Raw genomic sequence first — 16,425 nt, forward strand, 5'->3', positions numbered from 1 at the left:
TTCCAAGGCCTCAGGTTTCAAGGTGCCTGAGGCTTATTCAGTTCTGGGGAGGGGGCCTCTTTAAGAAAATGTCACATCACGTTAGATGCACAGCTCGGCACTTCCGTATTGTGACACTTTCCTGAGGCTTGGAGGGCGCCCTGAGGCGCACAGGCCTGGGCAGTAGCTGAGGAGCATCCTGACCCCTTTAGGTTAAGTGTTCACATCAAGGCCTGAAATGCCTGATTGTGCTGTGCGGGGAGGGAGGGTTATTTTGGGTGTGGATTTGGGTTTTTTTTTTTTTTTTTTTTTTTTTGGTCTTTTTGTTGTTGTTAACAGCACTATTAGAATTCCAACACCATACAATTCACCTCTTTAAAGCCTCTTTAACAATTCATTTTTTTCTCATAAAACTAATACGAGGCCTGGTTCGGTGGCTCTTGCCTGTAATACCAGTACTTTGGGAGGCCAAGGCGGGTGGATCACCTGAGGTCAGGAGTTCAAGACCAGCCTGGCCAACATGGCAAAACCACGTCTCTACTAAAAAGTACAAAAAATTAGCCAGGTGTGGTGGCGGGCGCCTGTAATCCCAGTTACTCAGGAGGCTGAGGCAGGAGAATCGCTTGAACGCAGGGGGCGGAGGTTGCAGTGAGTCGAGATCATGCCACTGTACCCCGGCCTGGGTGATAAGAACAAGACTCCATCTCAAAAAAAAAAAAAAACTAATACAAAACAAAATATGAGTTTGACATTTCACCCAAGATTTTGCAGCATCTGCTCTCTTTCTATGTGTTTGTCTCGGATTTTGACAATCGCTTCATGATTTTGACATCTCACCCAGGATATTGCAGCATCTGCTCTCTTTCTATGTATTTGTCTTGGATTTTGACAATCGCTTCATGATTTTGACATCTCACCCAGGATATTGCAGCATCTGCTCTTTCTATGTATTTGTCTCGGATTTTTGACAATCGCTTCGTGATTTTGAACATGATGTTCCACGCAGTTTGGCTCATTCTCTGCTGCCACTGTTTCAGCAGCTTGCGTTTAGAAGTGCATCCAAATACTCTCTGTGTGTGGGTGATCTCAGGGCCAGTCACCTGGTGTCATCTGAAGTGGATGGAGACACTACTCCAGGAGTCCTGTAGCACCAGATAAATAGTTGACAAATATCCGACACTGAACATGCTCTGTGCCACCCAGTGAATCCCCATGGCCATGTAAACCTGAAGCAGAGGGAGCTTTTCTTCCTGTATTCGTCTCCGTGTGCAAACCCTTTCATTTCAGTGGGAGGGAGAGTTGATCCAGGATTCGGTATTTTGAATTCGACGGGTAGAAATAGCAACAAATGCAGCCCCAGGCTGCGTAGGCTACCCGTTTATTTCCATAGTTTCCTTGTGATTTACTGTCCTCTAAGGGAAAGGATTAAATGCCTAGAACAGCTGAAATGCCCATCTGTTGATGGTTAGATAGATTTAGTCGAGGGCCACTGTTGCTTAATTACCTTAACAAGCACGGAACATCTGCTTTCCAGTGCCCAGCTGAGCCCGAACGCCGGTATACAAGTGTGGCCAAAGCAAAAGAGCCTAATTTCGCAGTGGCTGTTGGCGCTGGAAGGAGCTGTGTGGATCATTGCCTTGTATCCTTCCTTCCTTTCACAGGCGTGGCGTGGAACCAAGGCTTGCAGCGGCTGCATACCTGCCCCAGGTCTTACAGCTAGCTCCTGGGGTGCAGGCAGCACTAGGGCTGGCAGTAGGTCAGAGGAGAACAGTAGCAGAGTGTACGGCAAGCTCACATCTGCTTAGAACTGCTCATAAGAATTCCTGGGGAGACTTGAAGACAGGAGAGTAGGAAATGAAGGAGGCCGGAGCTTTATCAGGCCCTAGACCGGAAGTACCTTTTCTGTTGTTTCTATTGGAATCAGACCAGCAACCTGTCTGCTCTGAGGCCCTCACTGTTCTCCAGGATTGTTGTTGGGGCGTGTGTACCTCCCATCCTCTCCCGTTATACCCCAGCCCACCTGAGGGGCCTTCACTTCACAGGATTGTTACTGTGGGCCAGGATGGGGCCCAAGTTCAGTTCCATGGAGGCCCCTTCCCTCTTCTCATGACAAGTCAAGACTTTGTTTTAAACAAAGCAAAGGATGGGCCGGGCGCAGTGCCTCATGCCTGTAACCCCAACGCTTTGGGAGGCTGAGGTGGGCGGATCACCTGAGGTCGGGAGTTCAAGACCAGCCTAGCAAACATGGCGAAACCCCATCTCTACCAAAAAATACGAAAAAAATAGCCAGGCGTGGTGGCGTGCACCTGTAGTCCCAGCTACTTGGGAGGCACGAGAATCGCTTGAACCCAGGAGGCGGAAGTTGCAGTGAGTGCCACTGTACTCCATCCTGGGCAACAGAGTCACCCTCCTGTCTCAAAAAAAAAAGCAAAATATGTATCAGTGTTTCTGCAGTCGATATGGGAGACTTTTCATCTAGATAACTAAGTTGTGGTCTTCTGTCTTGCCGTTATCTCAGAAGGAATTTGTCCACTCCCACTCTAGGCCTTCCAGACTGTCTCCAGCAGGGCAGGCCAGGCAGGGCCTCCTTGTGAACTGTGTCTCTCGACATCTGTGTTGTGGACAGTCCCTTCCATCTGACCTTCCCCTTTCCCTGTACACAGCTGTGCACACAGCTTCCCTGCAGCCAGGCATTCAAGTGCTCGACAGTGCATTCAAGTGACCTCTCACTCCATGAACGGAATGAGCACCCTTGCAAAAACACAACTACCTGCTGCAGGGTTGGAACCCCCCATCCATCACACAGCCTGGCCTGCTGCGGGCCACAAGGAGCCCTTCATCTGGTGAATCCCATGGCCTGGAATTAGGTGGCATTGAAAACAGTGGTCCTGGCCAGGCATGGTGGCTCACACCTGTAATCCTAGCACTTTGGGAGGCCAAGGTGGGTGGATCACGAGGTCAGGAGATCGAGACCATCCTGGCCAATGGTGAAACCCCGTCTCTACTAAAAATACAAAAATTAGCCGGGTGTGGTGGTGCACACCTGTTGTCCCAGCTACTCAGGAGGCTGAGGCAAGAGAATCACTTGAACCTGGGAGGCAGAGGCTGCAGTAAGCAGAGATCACACCACTGCACACTCCAGCCTAGGTGACAGAGCGAGACTCCATCTCAAAAAAAAAAAAAAAAACAGTGGTCACTCAGACTGTCCCAGGCCAACAAGGAGTCGCTGCTTGTTTAATTAGCACTTTGATTTACAGTAGCATGCACTGGCAAAACCCAGGCATTGCAAGTTTTGTTTTTTTGTTTTTTTGTTTTTTTTTGAGACGGAGTCTTGCTCTTGTCGCCCAGGCTGGAGTGCAGTGGCAAGATCTTGGCTCACTGCAAGCTCCACCTCCCAGGTTCACGCCATTCTCCTGCCTCAGCCTCCCGAGTAGCTGGGACTGCAGGCGCCCGCCACCACGCCCAGCTAATTTTTTGTGTTTTTAGTAGAGTTGGGGTTTCACTGTGTTAGCCAGGATGGTCTTGATCTCCTGACCTTGTGATCCGCCCACCTCGGCCTCCTGAAGTGCTGGGATTATAGGCTTGAGCCACCGCACCCGGCCAGTTTTGTTTTTTTTTTTTTTTTTTTTTTGAGACAGAGTCTCACTCTGTCACCCAGGCTGGAGAGCAGTGGCACCATCTTGGCTCACTTCAATCTTCATCTCCCAGGTTCAAGCGATTCTCCTGCCTTAGCCTCCCAAGTAGCTGAGACTATAGGCATGCACCACCATGTCCAGCTAATTTTTGTATTTTTAGTAGAGACGGGGTTTTACCATGTTGGCCAAGCTGGTCTTGAACTCCTGACCTCAAGTGATCTGCCTGCCTCAGCCTCCTGAAGTGCTGGGATTACAGGTGAGAGCCACCACGCCCAGCTTGCAAGTTTTTATAATTCATACAATTCAAACCTGAATAAAGCACTGGCCTCACTTTTCATTTCTTCAGTCCCACACCAGAAAGAATGAGTGGCTGGGGGGCTGTGGTAGTCCCACTGATGTGGCTCAATCTCCTAGTACCGCCTCCGCAGCTCACCCCCAGCACTGAAGAGAGGATGCCATCTCTTGGCATGGTTGGGAGGCCCGGCCTCAAAGGGCCACCATCAGGCTCCCTCAAGACAGGATGTGCCGGTGAATCATGACCTCCTGTACACCAGAGATTGTTTCTCAGAAGGACCTGCAGCTGAGAGGACATCGAGGACTGTCATCCCCTCTGGAACCTGCCTGGAAGGGGTGGCCCTGGGATCAGGGTGATCTGTCCAGTTTCCACACTCTGGACAGTGTGGGGCTGGTGCAGAGCAGTGGCCTCAAGATGCAGCATATGTGCAGGGCCCCTTCCGAGCCAGGATCTGGCAGCCAGTGCCACTTTGGGGGTTGCCTGGTCTGCTGTGGCAGTTGTGTATCCCATGCAGCTGAGCGGGAGCAGGACACGGAACAGCCCTGCAGATCAGGTGCCTGCCGCTGTCGACATCAAGTGGATGCTGGAGAAGCCAGAGGAGCAAACGGAGGCACAGAGCTCCTAACCAGTGTGCACTGGGCCGCTGGGCACCATGTGTCAGAGCTGGAGTTTGAATCCAGGGCTCTGGCTCTTGAGCCTGTGTTCTTCCCCACTGAGCCGCAGCTCAGAGAAGCAGGGACAAAAGCAAGATTGAAGAGAGCACAGCAGACCGGAGGCCAGGACAGAAGGCCGGGATGCAGAAGAGTCTGTCACCTAGAAGATGACTGGAGAGCCTCGTCCTCCTGGTGCTGCCACATATTCCCCACTTACGCGGGGCCAAGCACTGGGCTCCCTGGGCCAAGGGTCTCACAGCATCGGCTCATGGGCCCTCCCTGCCCACTCCCTGCCAGGGCCTAGCTTGGATTTTTTCCCCGCCTCTCTGTCAGGAAACAGAGTCCCCAGCTGCAGACCCCAAGAGCTAGGACAAGGCTGCTTGTAAAAAAGACAGAGCCTCTCCTGCAAGACCTGGCGCTCTCTGCCACCCTTGCCCTCTCCAGAGCCGCAGGCTGAGCTGAGCTGTTGGCTCTCATGGGTGCTCTAAAGAAGAACGGGTCAGGAAGTGTGGCTCAGGGGCGGGGGCAGGACTCAGAGCTCAAGGGATCGGATATCGTCGGTGCCTTTATGGGGATCAGAAGCTCTTCCTCTGTCCCCGCCTTCCCCGAGCCAGGTTCCGTTTCAGTAGTGGTAAATGCCATCAGCAGAGTACAGCGTGTGCTGCAGGCATCGTTCAGTTCTGAAGTGCAGCATCCACTCTAGCAAGTTTAAGAAGGAAGAGGAGCTGGTGCAGGGGCGCAGGTCTGCAGCCCCGACCACTCAGGAGGCAGAGGCAGGAGGATCACTTGGCCCAGGATTTAGAGTCCCACCTGGCAATGTAGCAAGACCCTATGTCTTTTTTTTTTTTTTTTTTTTTAAAGGCTGGGCGTGGTGGCTCATGCCTGTAATCCCAGCACTTTGGGAGACCGAGGAGGATGGATCACCTGAGGCCAGGAATTTGAGACCAGCCTGACCAACATGGTGAAACCCCATCTCTACTAAAAATACAGCTGGGTGGGTGTGGTGGCGCATGCCTGTAATCCCAGCTACTTGGGAGGCTGAGGCAGGAGAATCGCTTGAACTCAGGAGGCGGGGTTTGCAGTGATCTGAGATCACACCATTGCACTCCAGCCTAGGCAACAAGAGCGAAACTCCATCTCAAAAAAAAAAGAAGAAGAAAGGTATCTAATAAACACCTTACTTACTAGAATCATTGAGGAGGCTGACAGAATAACCTAAGTTGGCATTTCAGGAATGATCCACAAGCCAGGCAAGTTAGAACTGTGCCACCCAGGAGGCTGCAGCTGCCTGAGACCAGGACTCTGGCTTTGGACTTGGAGAACTGGCACTGGCTGCTGGCTCCAGATCCATGCTGCCGTGCTGTGCTCTACACCTGCCAAATGAGGACCCAGAAGCTTAGTGACAGGACTTGAGGATTCCTGCCCTGAGCCTCTTGGCAGCAGAAACAACAGAAGCACAGCCCTTGCTCCAGCCCTGCCTTCACGTATCAGAACATCCAATAGTAGGAGCCAGAATTGTTTTTGGAATCCTAGCTGCAAAGGAGTCAGGGAAGTGTAACCGTTAGCTTTCCAGCCTCCATAGCACAACAGGGCGTCCCAAGAGGAGGTTGGATGTTCAGATCATAGAGTAGAATGGAGGCGAGTCCCAGGGAGAAGCAGCCTCAGCCCTGGGGGTTTAGGAGGAGGAGCCTGCAGAAGTGGCCAAACCAGGAGTGGGCAATAGCCAGACAAGGAGAATCTGATTTGGAAGTCCCGGGTCTTTGGCACGTAGAAGTCAGCTGGAAAACTTGTCATGGTGCAGGTGCGAGGCCCCGCCCTCAGAGACTGTGACTCAGTGGGGCTGGAGCAGAGTCCAGACTTGCTGCGTCTCCTGCTTTGTGCTCCTGATGAAATTTACGTACATTTATGTATGTAATTTATGTCTTTTACGTACATTTTGTTCTCTTTGATCTTCAAGATAAACCTGGGAAGCAGCCCCATCAGGTTTTCTCATCTCGTTTTGGAGGATGAGGGTGAGGCTCAGGGAGGTTGAGTGACTTTCTCCCTGTTGCTTGATTTGCTGAAGGTGGACCTGACCCCCCGCCCCCGACAGCCCTTTCCACTGCCAGCTATCTTCTCAGACACCCTGGTGAGAGCCCTTGGGTAGGGAGCTACTCTGTGCTGCTTATTCAGTACCATGAAGGAGAGAAAAGCAGGAAGGCAGTGCATGGGGCACGAGCTGGAAGCAGCCACTCTGGGAGACCAGGATCCCAGCGCTGGCCCTGCCTGTGGCTCACTCAGGTCTGGGGGGAGGCTTTTCACTTTTCTGAGCCTCTGTTGCAAACAGAGGTGGGACACATTTGTATATTTGCACATTTAAGCAGTGAGAGCTCTCTTTCAAGGGAAGTGTTGTGTGTATCTACAAATAAGATGGAGCAAAGCATAGCTGCTGTGGTTGCTGCAAGGAGAGATCCAGTCCCCTCCCACAGGCACTTCAACAGAACCCAGCCTGAAAATCCACATGATCGTTAAGCAGCAGGATATCCTTGCTGGTGCTCACAGGGCCCCAGGCCCCCAACAAAGGCAGATGACTTTACTTGAGCCTGCTCACATCATTGCATACTTCATGACTTTGCTCTGTAGAGGAAGAGTAGAAGCAGCCTGTCTCTGGGAGTTCAGGGTGCCTGGATAGGGGGTGAGGGGTTGAGAAGCTGGAGGAAGGTGCTGATTACTTGGGAAACAGGAGGGTTGGCTGATGGGCCCTCCCAGCTTGAGGCAAGCATGTTAGATGTGGCCCCCATTCTACTGCCTGTTTCCAAAATGAAATCTTATATCCCCTTCAACCCAGAGGAGACATTTGTCGGAGATGAAATAGAGCCTTTCTTAAAAGTAGAAGGGAAATAAACCTGTCTTGGAGGGCTACCACAGGGGCCCACTCTGCTAGACCTTGGCAGTGAGAGCAGTGTCCAAATACTGTGGCCCTGCACAGCTGGGCTGCCCCTTCCCTGGTCCTTGCAGGGCACGTGGTTAGCCAGGACCAGAATGGGCACATCTGGACCAGGTCAAGAGACCTTCCTGATTGGGCCAGAAAGACTATGTATCAGAGGAGGAAGACGTGGCATTGCATCCACCAAGTCCTCGTCTAGCCAAGTGTTCGAAAACTCTGAACAGGTCTGGTGGAATTGTTGGAGTTAATATTGCTGTGCTTTGCCTTTATTCACCAGAGAAGCAAAGAGAGGACCATCAAGATCACTTGAACTGGGATGTGCTGGCTGCTTGCCTGCTCCTTGCTACTAACTGACACCAAAGGCATTGTACATGTCTGTGCTAAAATCCTGTGTCCTATAAATGGAGGTGTCCAGAGAAAGCCACCAACTTTCGTTAGAGCTGCTAAGGAAACCTTTGATGGGCTTTGCAGGCATGAGTCATCCAGGGAATTGACCTTCACATCAAAATCTGTCGTTTCTTCTTTCCTGAGCTTTGACTGATTAAGATTATGGCATGTAGGCCGGGCACGGTGGCTCATGCCTGTAATCCCAGTACTTTGGGAGGCAGAGGCAGGTGGATCACCTGAAGTCAGGAGTTCAAGAGGATCCCGGCCAACATGGCGAACCCCCATCTACTAAAAATACAAAAATTAGCTGGGCAAGGTGGCACATGCTTGTAGTTCCAGCTACTCGGGAGGCTGAGGCAGGAGAATTGCTTAAACCCAAGAGGCGGAGGTTGCAGTGAGCCGAGATCGCGCCACTGTACTCCAGCTTGGGCGACAGAGCATGACTCCGTCTCAAAAAAAATAAAGATTATGGCATGTAGTCAGCCAGAAAAGACCCAGCCTTGGCAGGTGTACTCTCGAGGAGGGATGAGATGAACTGGAGGAAACCCAGAAAAGAACTGTTTAATTCAGAGTTCACAGTGCAGGTACAGAGGAGCAAGGAAGACCAGGGTATTCGGAAAGGACTCCAAGGATCCTTTAAGGATTTCTCCAATTTAGAAAGAGGGAAGGAGGGAGGAGGAAACTCAAGTTTCCAAGGACTTACTGGCTACCATTATATACATATGGTGGAATGTTGTTCAACCTTAAAGGAAATTCTGACACGTGCTACAATGAGATTGAACCTTGAAGACTCCATGGTAGGCCAGGCGCAGTGGCTCACGCTTGTAATCCCAGAGCTTCGGGAGGCCAAGGCAGGCAGATCACCTGATGTCAGGAGTTCGAGACCAACCTGGCCAACATGTTGAAACCCAGTCTCTCTTAAAAATACAAAAATTGGCCGGGTGTGATGGCGGGCGCCTGTATTTCCAGCTACTCAGGAAGCTGAGACAGGAGAATCGCTTGAACTTGGGAGGCGGAGGTTGCAGCAAACCAAGATTGCGCCACTGCACTCCAGCCTGGGCAACAAAGCGAGACTCCATCTCAAAAAAAAAAGACTCCATGCTAAATAAAATAAGCCTATGACAAAAGGACAAATAGATGATTCCACTTAAATAAGGCAAATCTATAGAGACAAAAAGTGGAGTAGTGGTTGCCAGGAGCTGGAGGGAGTGGATGGGGAGTTGGCATTTAATGGGCACAGAGTTTCAATTGGGAAGATGAAAAGATTCTGTGGACGGATGGTGGTGAGGGCTGCACAACAATGCGAATGTCCTTAATGCCACTGAATGGTATGCCTAGAAATGGTTAAGATGGTAAATTGTATGTGATGTATGTTTTACTACCATTTAAAAAACTAAAAGAACAATAGCTAACATGTATTGATCACTTGCTGAAGGCCAGGCACTGTACAGGGCACTTCTCATACAGTTCTCAGAAAGCTGTGTGAAGTAGGCACTGTTACTGTTTTTTGTTTACAGACGTGGGACTTGAGATTTGGGGTGATTTGAAGTCTCCCAAAGCCGTCAGACTAGGGAATAGTCAAGTAGAGATTGAACCCAGGTCTGTGCACATCCAAGCCCCACGCGCTTAAGCCCTGTACCGTGTGAACAGGCTGACACCTGGGAACTGACACAGGCACCCCTCCCTCTCAGGCACTGACTTCTGATGGTCTACAGGCTGGCTTTCCTAAGTGTCACCTCATCCTAATAGTGGTGACTTGTTTTCCGTTCACCTCCAGAAGGCCACGGCCACCTTCAGGCTCCTGGATTCCGCCGAGCCCTTGTTGTAGCTCCAATCCAAGTTTTCCCATTGCTCATGGCTTTGGGAGTTGTAAGTTGGTCATAGTTGGCGCATAATTATTGCACACGACCCTTGTTTTAAGGAGTGATCTGTGTTCCCCTGTCTGTTACAGACAACAGTGATTGACTACGTGAAGCCCTCAGATCTCAAGAAGGACATGAACGAGACCTTCAAGGAGAAGTTTCCTCACATTAAGCTGACACTCAGCAAAATTAGGAGGTATGGGAGGCTGGACTTGCCTGTGACCTTTCCCTCCAAACCCCTCTTTCCACACACAGTAAGCTTGTCATCTGTCCAGTGGTCCTTCCTGTGGTTCCAGTGATTGAGTCATTGTTACATTCAGCAGAAAGGACAGCCAGGTGCGGTGGCTCACGCCTGTAATCCCAGCACTTTGGGAGGCCGAAGTGGGCGGATCACCTGAGGTCGGGGGTTTGAGACCAGCCTGGCCCACATGGTGAAATCCCGTCTCTACTAAAAATTTAAAAATTAGTCAGGCGTGGTGGTGCACGCCTGTAAGCCCAGCTACTTGGGAGGCTGAGGCAGGAGAATTGCTTGAACCCAGGAGGTGGAGGTTGCAGTGAGCCAAGATTGTGCCGCTGCACTCCAGCCTGGAAAACAGAGTGAGATTCCATCTCAAAAAAAAAGAAAACAAAAAAAGTAAACATGTTTTATACGACCTGACCAACAGAGAAGAGTCCAAAGCCCAGCTCTGTAAGTCTGCTCCCCATGCATAACGCAGCCTTCACACTCCCAGGGACTTAATCCTAGTCCAGGTCACCCTCTGGGAAAGAGAAAGAGAAAAAGCATTCAAGATGGGGGGTCTTTTTCTTCGAGGTCTCCTGAAACTCTAAGTTTTCACAAGACTGTTCCCTCCTGCCTGTCTTTCTCCAGTCTGAAACGAGAGATGCGGAAGCTTGCGCAGGAGGACTGTGGCCTTGAGGAGCCCACGGTGGCCATGGCCTTCGTCTACTTTGAAAAGCTCGCCCTCAAGGGGAAGCTCAACAAACAGAACCGGAAGCTGTGTGCTGGGGCGTGTGTGCTGTTAGCAGCCAAAATTGGAAGTGACCTCAAAAAACATGAAGTCAAGCATTTAATTGACGTAAGTGGCCTTTTTCCTGGTGGCTGGAGGAGCACACGCTCCGGTCCGGGGTTCCTCTCTCAGAAGGATTCGGTCAGTGACCCTGCCTGGAAGGATTCTGATCCTTAGTCAGCAATTGAGATAAAGGCTATGAAGTCTTTCCCATAGTGGGAATAGTGAGGCTATCTTAAAACATAGGGATGATCTACTTTGACAAGACCAAAGCTCCTCAGCATTGGGCATTGGGTCTGGCCCTCAAAATCCATTCTCAGACACCATGTGAGATGCAATCATTCCCACAGCCATAGAAGCCACTGTACCTGCAAGGGATTCCCCCAGACAGTGTGACCCACAGAGCATCTAATGTCAAACAGGTTGCTTCAGTAAGACCTTGGCTTCCTACTTCCTTGGCTGGCTCCTCTTTGGGGAAAGGTGTGAGTTTGACAAGGTGGTACCTCTTTTCTTTTAAAGGAGAGCCCTACCAAAGCAAGGAAACATCGATCTCCTTGGATGGCTATGTGAATGCCTGTTTTAGAATTCAATATATTAATAGAAAATTTGAGGTACAATAAAGCCAACTGATCAGAAGACGGATCCATTGAGAAGACAGTTTGTTACAGTTCCCAAGAGAAGGAGTATCTTGGCTGGTGCTGCCATAACAAAATACCATAGGCTGGATGTCTGAAATGACAAATTTATTTCTTAGTTTTGGAGGGAAGTCCAGGGTTAAGGGACCAGTTGCTTCAGTTCTGGTGAGGTTCCTCTCCTTGCTCGTGGGCGTCTTCTTGCCCATCCTTAATTGCAGAGAGAGACAAAAAGCAAGCCCTCTGGTTTCTTCTTCTAAGGTTCTGAATCCCTTCACTCCATGCCCAGGACCTCATCTAGACCTAATCACTCCCAAAGGCCCCACCTCCTGATACCATCACATGAAGGATTAGGGCATCCACATATGAATTTTGGGGGACACAAACATTCAGCCCGTAACAAGGGGCATGCCATGCTGTGGGGGCTGTGCATGGAAGCCCTGGAATTGGTTGGGAGGCAGAGGGAGCCTTGATTGTGGTTTTCACAGAAAGGAATAGGTAAGGCAGCGTTTGTGGGTTTAGGATTGGCTAGTTTGAATAGTTTTGATGGGCTCTGGGGCCTAGGGTCTGTCCCTAATTGTCTGGTGCCTGGCTCTGGGGTGATAAGGGCAGGTGGATAGTGGCCTGGAGTGTGAGGCCCATGGAGGAGGTGGTGGGAATGTGGCCTCTGGATTGGTTGGTTTGCATTTGAAAAGCAAAAGGGGTCACTGTGGAGGATTTGGCTAACCCTGGGAAGGGCAGTCCCTCTAGAGTCAGCAAGGCCCCAGATATCAAAGCATCAGAATACAGAAAATAAAAGACATGGTTAAGTCAATGCCCCATATGTCTCACTGTCTATCTGTCTTCAGTGGCAAAGGCAAAAAAGCAGAAAGGGCACTAAGGTAGGTACTCCCCAGTTGAAAAGAGTATTTTTTAGGTTGGCGCTTTACAGATTTTAAGAAATGGTACAAAATCATCCAGCTTATACAGTAAATACATGAACCCAGAAGTGACCATTGGACACCAACTCTGAGCTGAGAATCAGTAGGCTTATAGAGACATCTGCTGAACTAATGATTTTTTTTTTTTTTTTTTTTTGAGACAGGGTCTCACTCTGTCACCCAGGCTGGAGTGCAGTGGCACAATCATAGCTTACTGCAGCCTCCACCTCCCAGACTCAAGCAATCCTCCCACCTCTGCCTCCCAAGTAGCTGGAACTACAGGCATGTGCCACTGCGCCTGGCTAATTTTTTTTATTTTTGAGACCAGGTCTCGCTGTATTGCCCAGGCTAGTCTCGAACTCCTGGCCTCAAGCTATCCTTTCACCTCAACCTCCCAAAGTACTGGGATTATAGGCATGAGTCACCATACCCAGCCAAGAACTCCTGAATCTTTAGATGTAACAGATATTTATAAAATTATAAATAATATGCACATGTAATCATAGTTGAGCAATATACCACACAGCAAAAGCTGACAACTTTACCTTACTCAAGGTGCCTCCATCGCCTGAACTACAAAATGCCCTTGGCTTTCCTTACGTGGGGTGAGGCCTTCCTCACTGTTGATGCAGAATATAACAGTAATGGTTTGACCAGCCACTTACAGTAGCAAGAAACCTAACTCAAGATCTCATCCCAGTTATACTCTGAAGGCAGTCAACATCTGCTCTGTGGGTGGGATTTATTTTATTAAGACAAAAGCTGAGTTAACGCCAAGGCAGAATGTGCCTAAGCCAACATGAGGCCCTCCCTGTCCATCCCCACCTTGGTGGTTCTCCTCCTTTTCCAGCTCCAGCAGCCCCTCCAGTTGGGTGGGCACACAGTATGCCACCAGGCTCAGCCCTGTTTAGACACACACCAACTGTGCGGCACTGTGAAAGTGGAGACTTCCTGAGGACTTTAGATCCTTGTGTGTAAGATGAAAGGACTGAACTACATAGAATCAGTGCACTCCCTTCTGAACTTAACCATGTGGTTTTTATTGTGGTGGGTGGTTTGCTTTATTATTTTATTTTATTTATTTTTTGAGACAGCATCTTGCTTTGTTACCCAGGCTGGAGTTCAGTGGCACAATCTTGACTCACTGCAACCTCCACCTCCCGGGTTCAAGTGAGTCTCCTGCTTCAGCCTCCCGAGGAGCTGGGATTACAGGTGCCCACCACCACGCCCGGCTCATTTTTGTTATTTTTAGTAGAGACAGGGTTTCACCATGTTGCCCAGGCTGGTCTCAAACTCCTGACTTCAAGTGATCCACCCACCTCAGCCTCCCAAGGTGCTGGGATGACAGGCATGAGCCACCGCCGGTTTGCTTTATTTTCAGTCTTCCCTTTAAACCTGAATCACTTAGTTGTCACAGGTAGAGTTTGAGTCCCAGTTAGGGTGGAATCTTAGTGCCGCAATTTGCTGCCCATGTGACCCTGGCTAAGCTCTCTGAGTTCTTGGAGGCTGTTTTCTCATCTGTGAAATAGAGATACAGAGCATGAACCATGTCATATTCCTGAGGATTAAATGATGTCATAAGATGTATGTTTGGTTCCGGGCAGCCCCCCGGGAAAGGAGCAGCTCCTTCACAACCAGGACGGAAGGCAGGAAGCAAAGCCTATGCCTCCCTTTCTTCCTCCACAGAGCTTTGCCCAAAGTGGATTTCTCCTCAGCACTCACTGGCTGGTGGATAGAGATGCTGCAATTGCAGAAAGACTAGGATTTTAATTTCAAAATGAACATGCTTTTCATTTTCTTTTTGTTGCAGAAACTGGAAGAGAAGTTCCGGCTGAACAGGCGAGAACTGATTGCCTTTGAATTCCCGGTGTTAGTGGCCTTGGAATTCGCCCTCCACTTGCCCGAGCACGAAGTCATGCCCCACTACAGACGGCTGGTCCAGAGCTCCTAGCACCGGCCTCGAGGACAGCCAAGGGCCATTTCTTCTCAGCTCGGTGGAGCAGCACTTACTACTGGAAATGAAAAAAAGTAGAACTCAAAATACCAGACTTTTCTTCCTCTCGACATAGTTTGGGGAGAAGCAGTACTAGAAACTTTCCAAGGAGTCTTGGGTTGTGTAGCCAAGAGGAGCCATGAGCTATGGACTCCTCAAGCAAGGGAAGAGGAGGTGCCTGCTGAGAACAGAGAGGCCCTGCCTTCTGTCCACTAGCGAGAATCCCTAGCTGCCCCAGCCCAGTCTTCCTCCCCGGCATTCACAAACTGCTAGCGTGGTCCAGGGCCTTCTCCAGATCTGTTCCAACTTGGAGTGTGAAGGGCTTGAGCATACGGGGGAAGAGAGTCTGCAGAAGTTGGGGGAAAACTTTTAAAAGATACCCTCATTGTGTCAAAGAGTGTGCCAATCTATTTTTGTATCAGCATTGGAAGTGCACTTTCCCCTGCGGTGTGTGGGTGTGTGAATGTGCAAATGTCTGAGAGATACTGCATCAGCCTTAGACCCCCCAGAGCCAGTCCCACCCTTTACAGAGCAGCCCTTAGCCTGGGGTCATGGGCCAGGCTGACCTTCGGCAATTATTTCTAGATGATTTCTGGATAAGAATTGCTCTCTCGGTACCAGACAGTTTGACATCCTCCACCCTTAGAAAATGACATTGTTTTGTTACTGCTCCTACCCACCAAGGGGATAAAGAAGGCGAGTTCTGAGTGTTGGATGAGTCAGTCGCGTGGAAGGGCGTGGAGCGTGGCACTCTGTAACTTCCTGCCGTCTGCCACCCCGCCACGTGTATTTAACCCTCGCACTTTCTCCACTGTGGAGACGGCTGGGGCGGCACCCCACAGTGTGTATTCCTGTCCTCTATGTTAGAGTGCATCATAAGCACATTTACTGTGCTATCTATATCTCTATATAAAAGTGTTTTATAAAAACCCAGAATAGGAGCACGACGCATGATTGGTGTTTGAGGCATTTGCCAGCTGGGACAAACTGTGTTTGGAGCTGTGGTTAAGCTGACTGAGGAGGCGGTGGCTCTTACCATTCCCATGTGCCCAGGGCTGTCCGTGCAAGATTTTAATGGTGACTTGTCCTGGCTTACTGGGACAGTCTGTATGAGGCATGTCACCACACTGTCGCCTCATAGCTGCAAGAGAGAGGCACCAGCTGAAGTTCCCCTGACTGAAGAGAGCCTGTGGCCATGTAAAAAGAGAATTAAACTCTTGTTGCTTTTTGTATACCTGTATGCGTTTGCGTAGACGTGTGTCTCACCAGTCACCTTTGCCCTGCATTGCTGATCCCCTTGCGCACACTGATTCTAGTGAGGTCACAGATTCGGAGCTTCACACACCAGCCCAGAGAAAGGGCAATGGAACCGAACCTAGGGTCTGCAGCTTTCGTTAGCAGAGCTGTCAGATTCTTGACAGTCTTGGAGGATGGAGAAATTCAAGCAGCAGCTGGTGAGGGCCAAAACAGAATACTTGGCTTCTTCAGAATCTTAGATTGCACTGAGTTTAGTCCTAAATATTTTGCTAACAAATTTCCTTGGCCAGAATCAGTTGTAAGACAGTGATTTGGGTGGTGGGGGGAGGGAGGAGGGAGAGGATATGATTAATGTGGTCTCTTTAGCTGATCGAAAGCTAGATCAACTGATACTTACTTAGGGCACTTGCTGTTTATAAAGCAAATTGAGAAAATATTCAAGGTGCCTCCATCGCCTGAACTACAAAATGCCCTTGGCCTTCCTCACATGGGGTCTGTCACCTTGCATCTCTGATGAGCCATCCACCTTCCTGGTCAGTGCCTACAGGAGGAGAGCCTTTCTGAGAAGCAGGGCCTGTGGTATCTGGAAATGGTCCAGAGAGCTCCCCACTGCCCATCTGCCCCCGAGTTTCCTGCCAAGCTCCGGGGGGTGGGGCTGGGGGAGGGAGGTCCGATGGATGACAGGCCACCAGCCCAGACGTGGGGAGAGAAGCCTGAATCCTTTCCTGTGTGATAAAATCAGGCTAATTTACTTGGATTTGGGGTGATTTGTTTGGTTTTTAGCATTTATGAGGTGAGCCCATGAAGTTAGTGGTCTATTACTTTTTAAAGATGCATTTTCATTTTAAACTCTCTCCTGGCCTGTGGGTTTGTGGAATG

The 16,425-nt window shown here is 49.9% G+C and overlaps 2 protein-coding genes across 3 annotated transcripts in view; one reads left to right on the forward strand and one right to left on the reverse strand.

Moving 5' to 3' along the window:
* CABLES1 (Cdk5 and Abl enzyme substrate 1) overlaps positions 1 to 15,521 on the forward strand; it is a 123,249-nt gene extending 107,728 nt beyond the window's left edge. For both annotated transcript variants that reach the window (XM_054461027.2, XM_054461026.2), the window contains 3 exons: positions 9,827 to 9,933; positions 10,606 to 10,813; positions 14,107 to 15,521. In XM_054461027.2, the coding sequence (XP_054317002.2) occupies positions 9,827 to 9,933; positions 10,606 to 10,813; positions 14,107 to 14,247 (456 nt within the window). In that variant the 3' untranslated portion in view covers positions 14,248 to 15,521. The remainder of the gene's footprint in view (positions 1 to 9,826; positions 9,934 to 10,605; positions 10,814 to 14,106) is intronic.
* Positions 1 to 16,425, reverse strand: part of TMEM241 (transmembrane protein 241) — a 204,390-nt gene that overhangs the window by 2,320 nt on the left and 185,645 nt on the right. The gene's annotated exons all lie outside the window — the stretch shown is intronic.

Source organism: Pongo pygmaeus, chromosome 17, assembly GCF_028885625.2.
Source record: "Pongo pygmaeus isolate AG05252 chromosome 17, NHGRI_mPonPyg2-v2.0_pri, whole genome shotgun sequence".
Taxonomy (NCBI): Eukaryota; Metazoa; Chordata; class Mammalia; order Primates; family Hominidae; genus Pongo; species Pongo pygmaeus.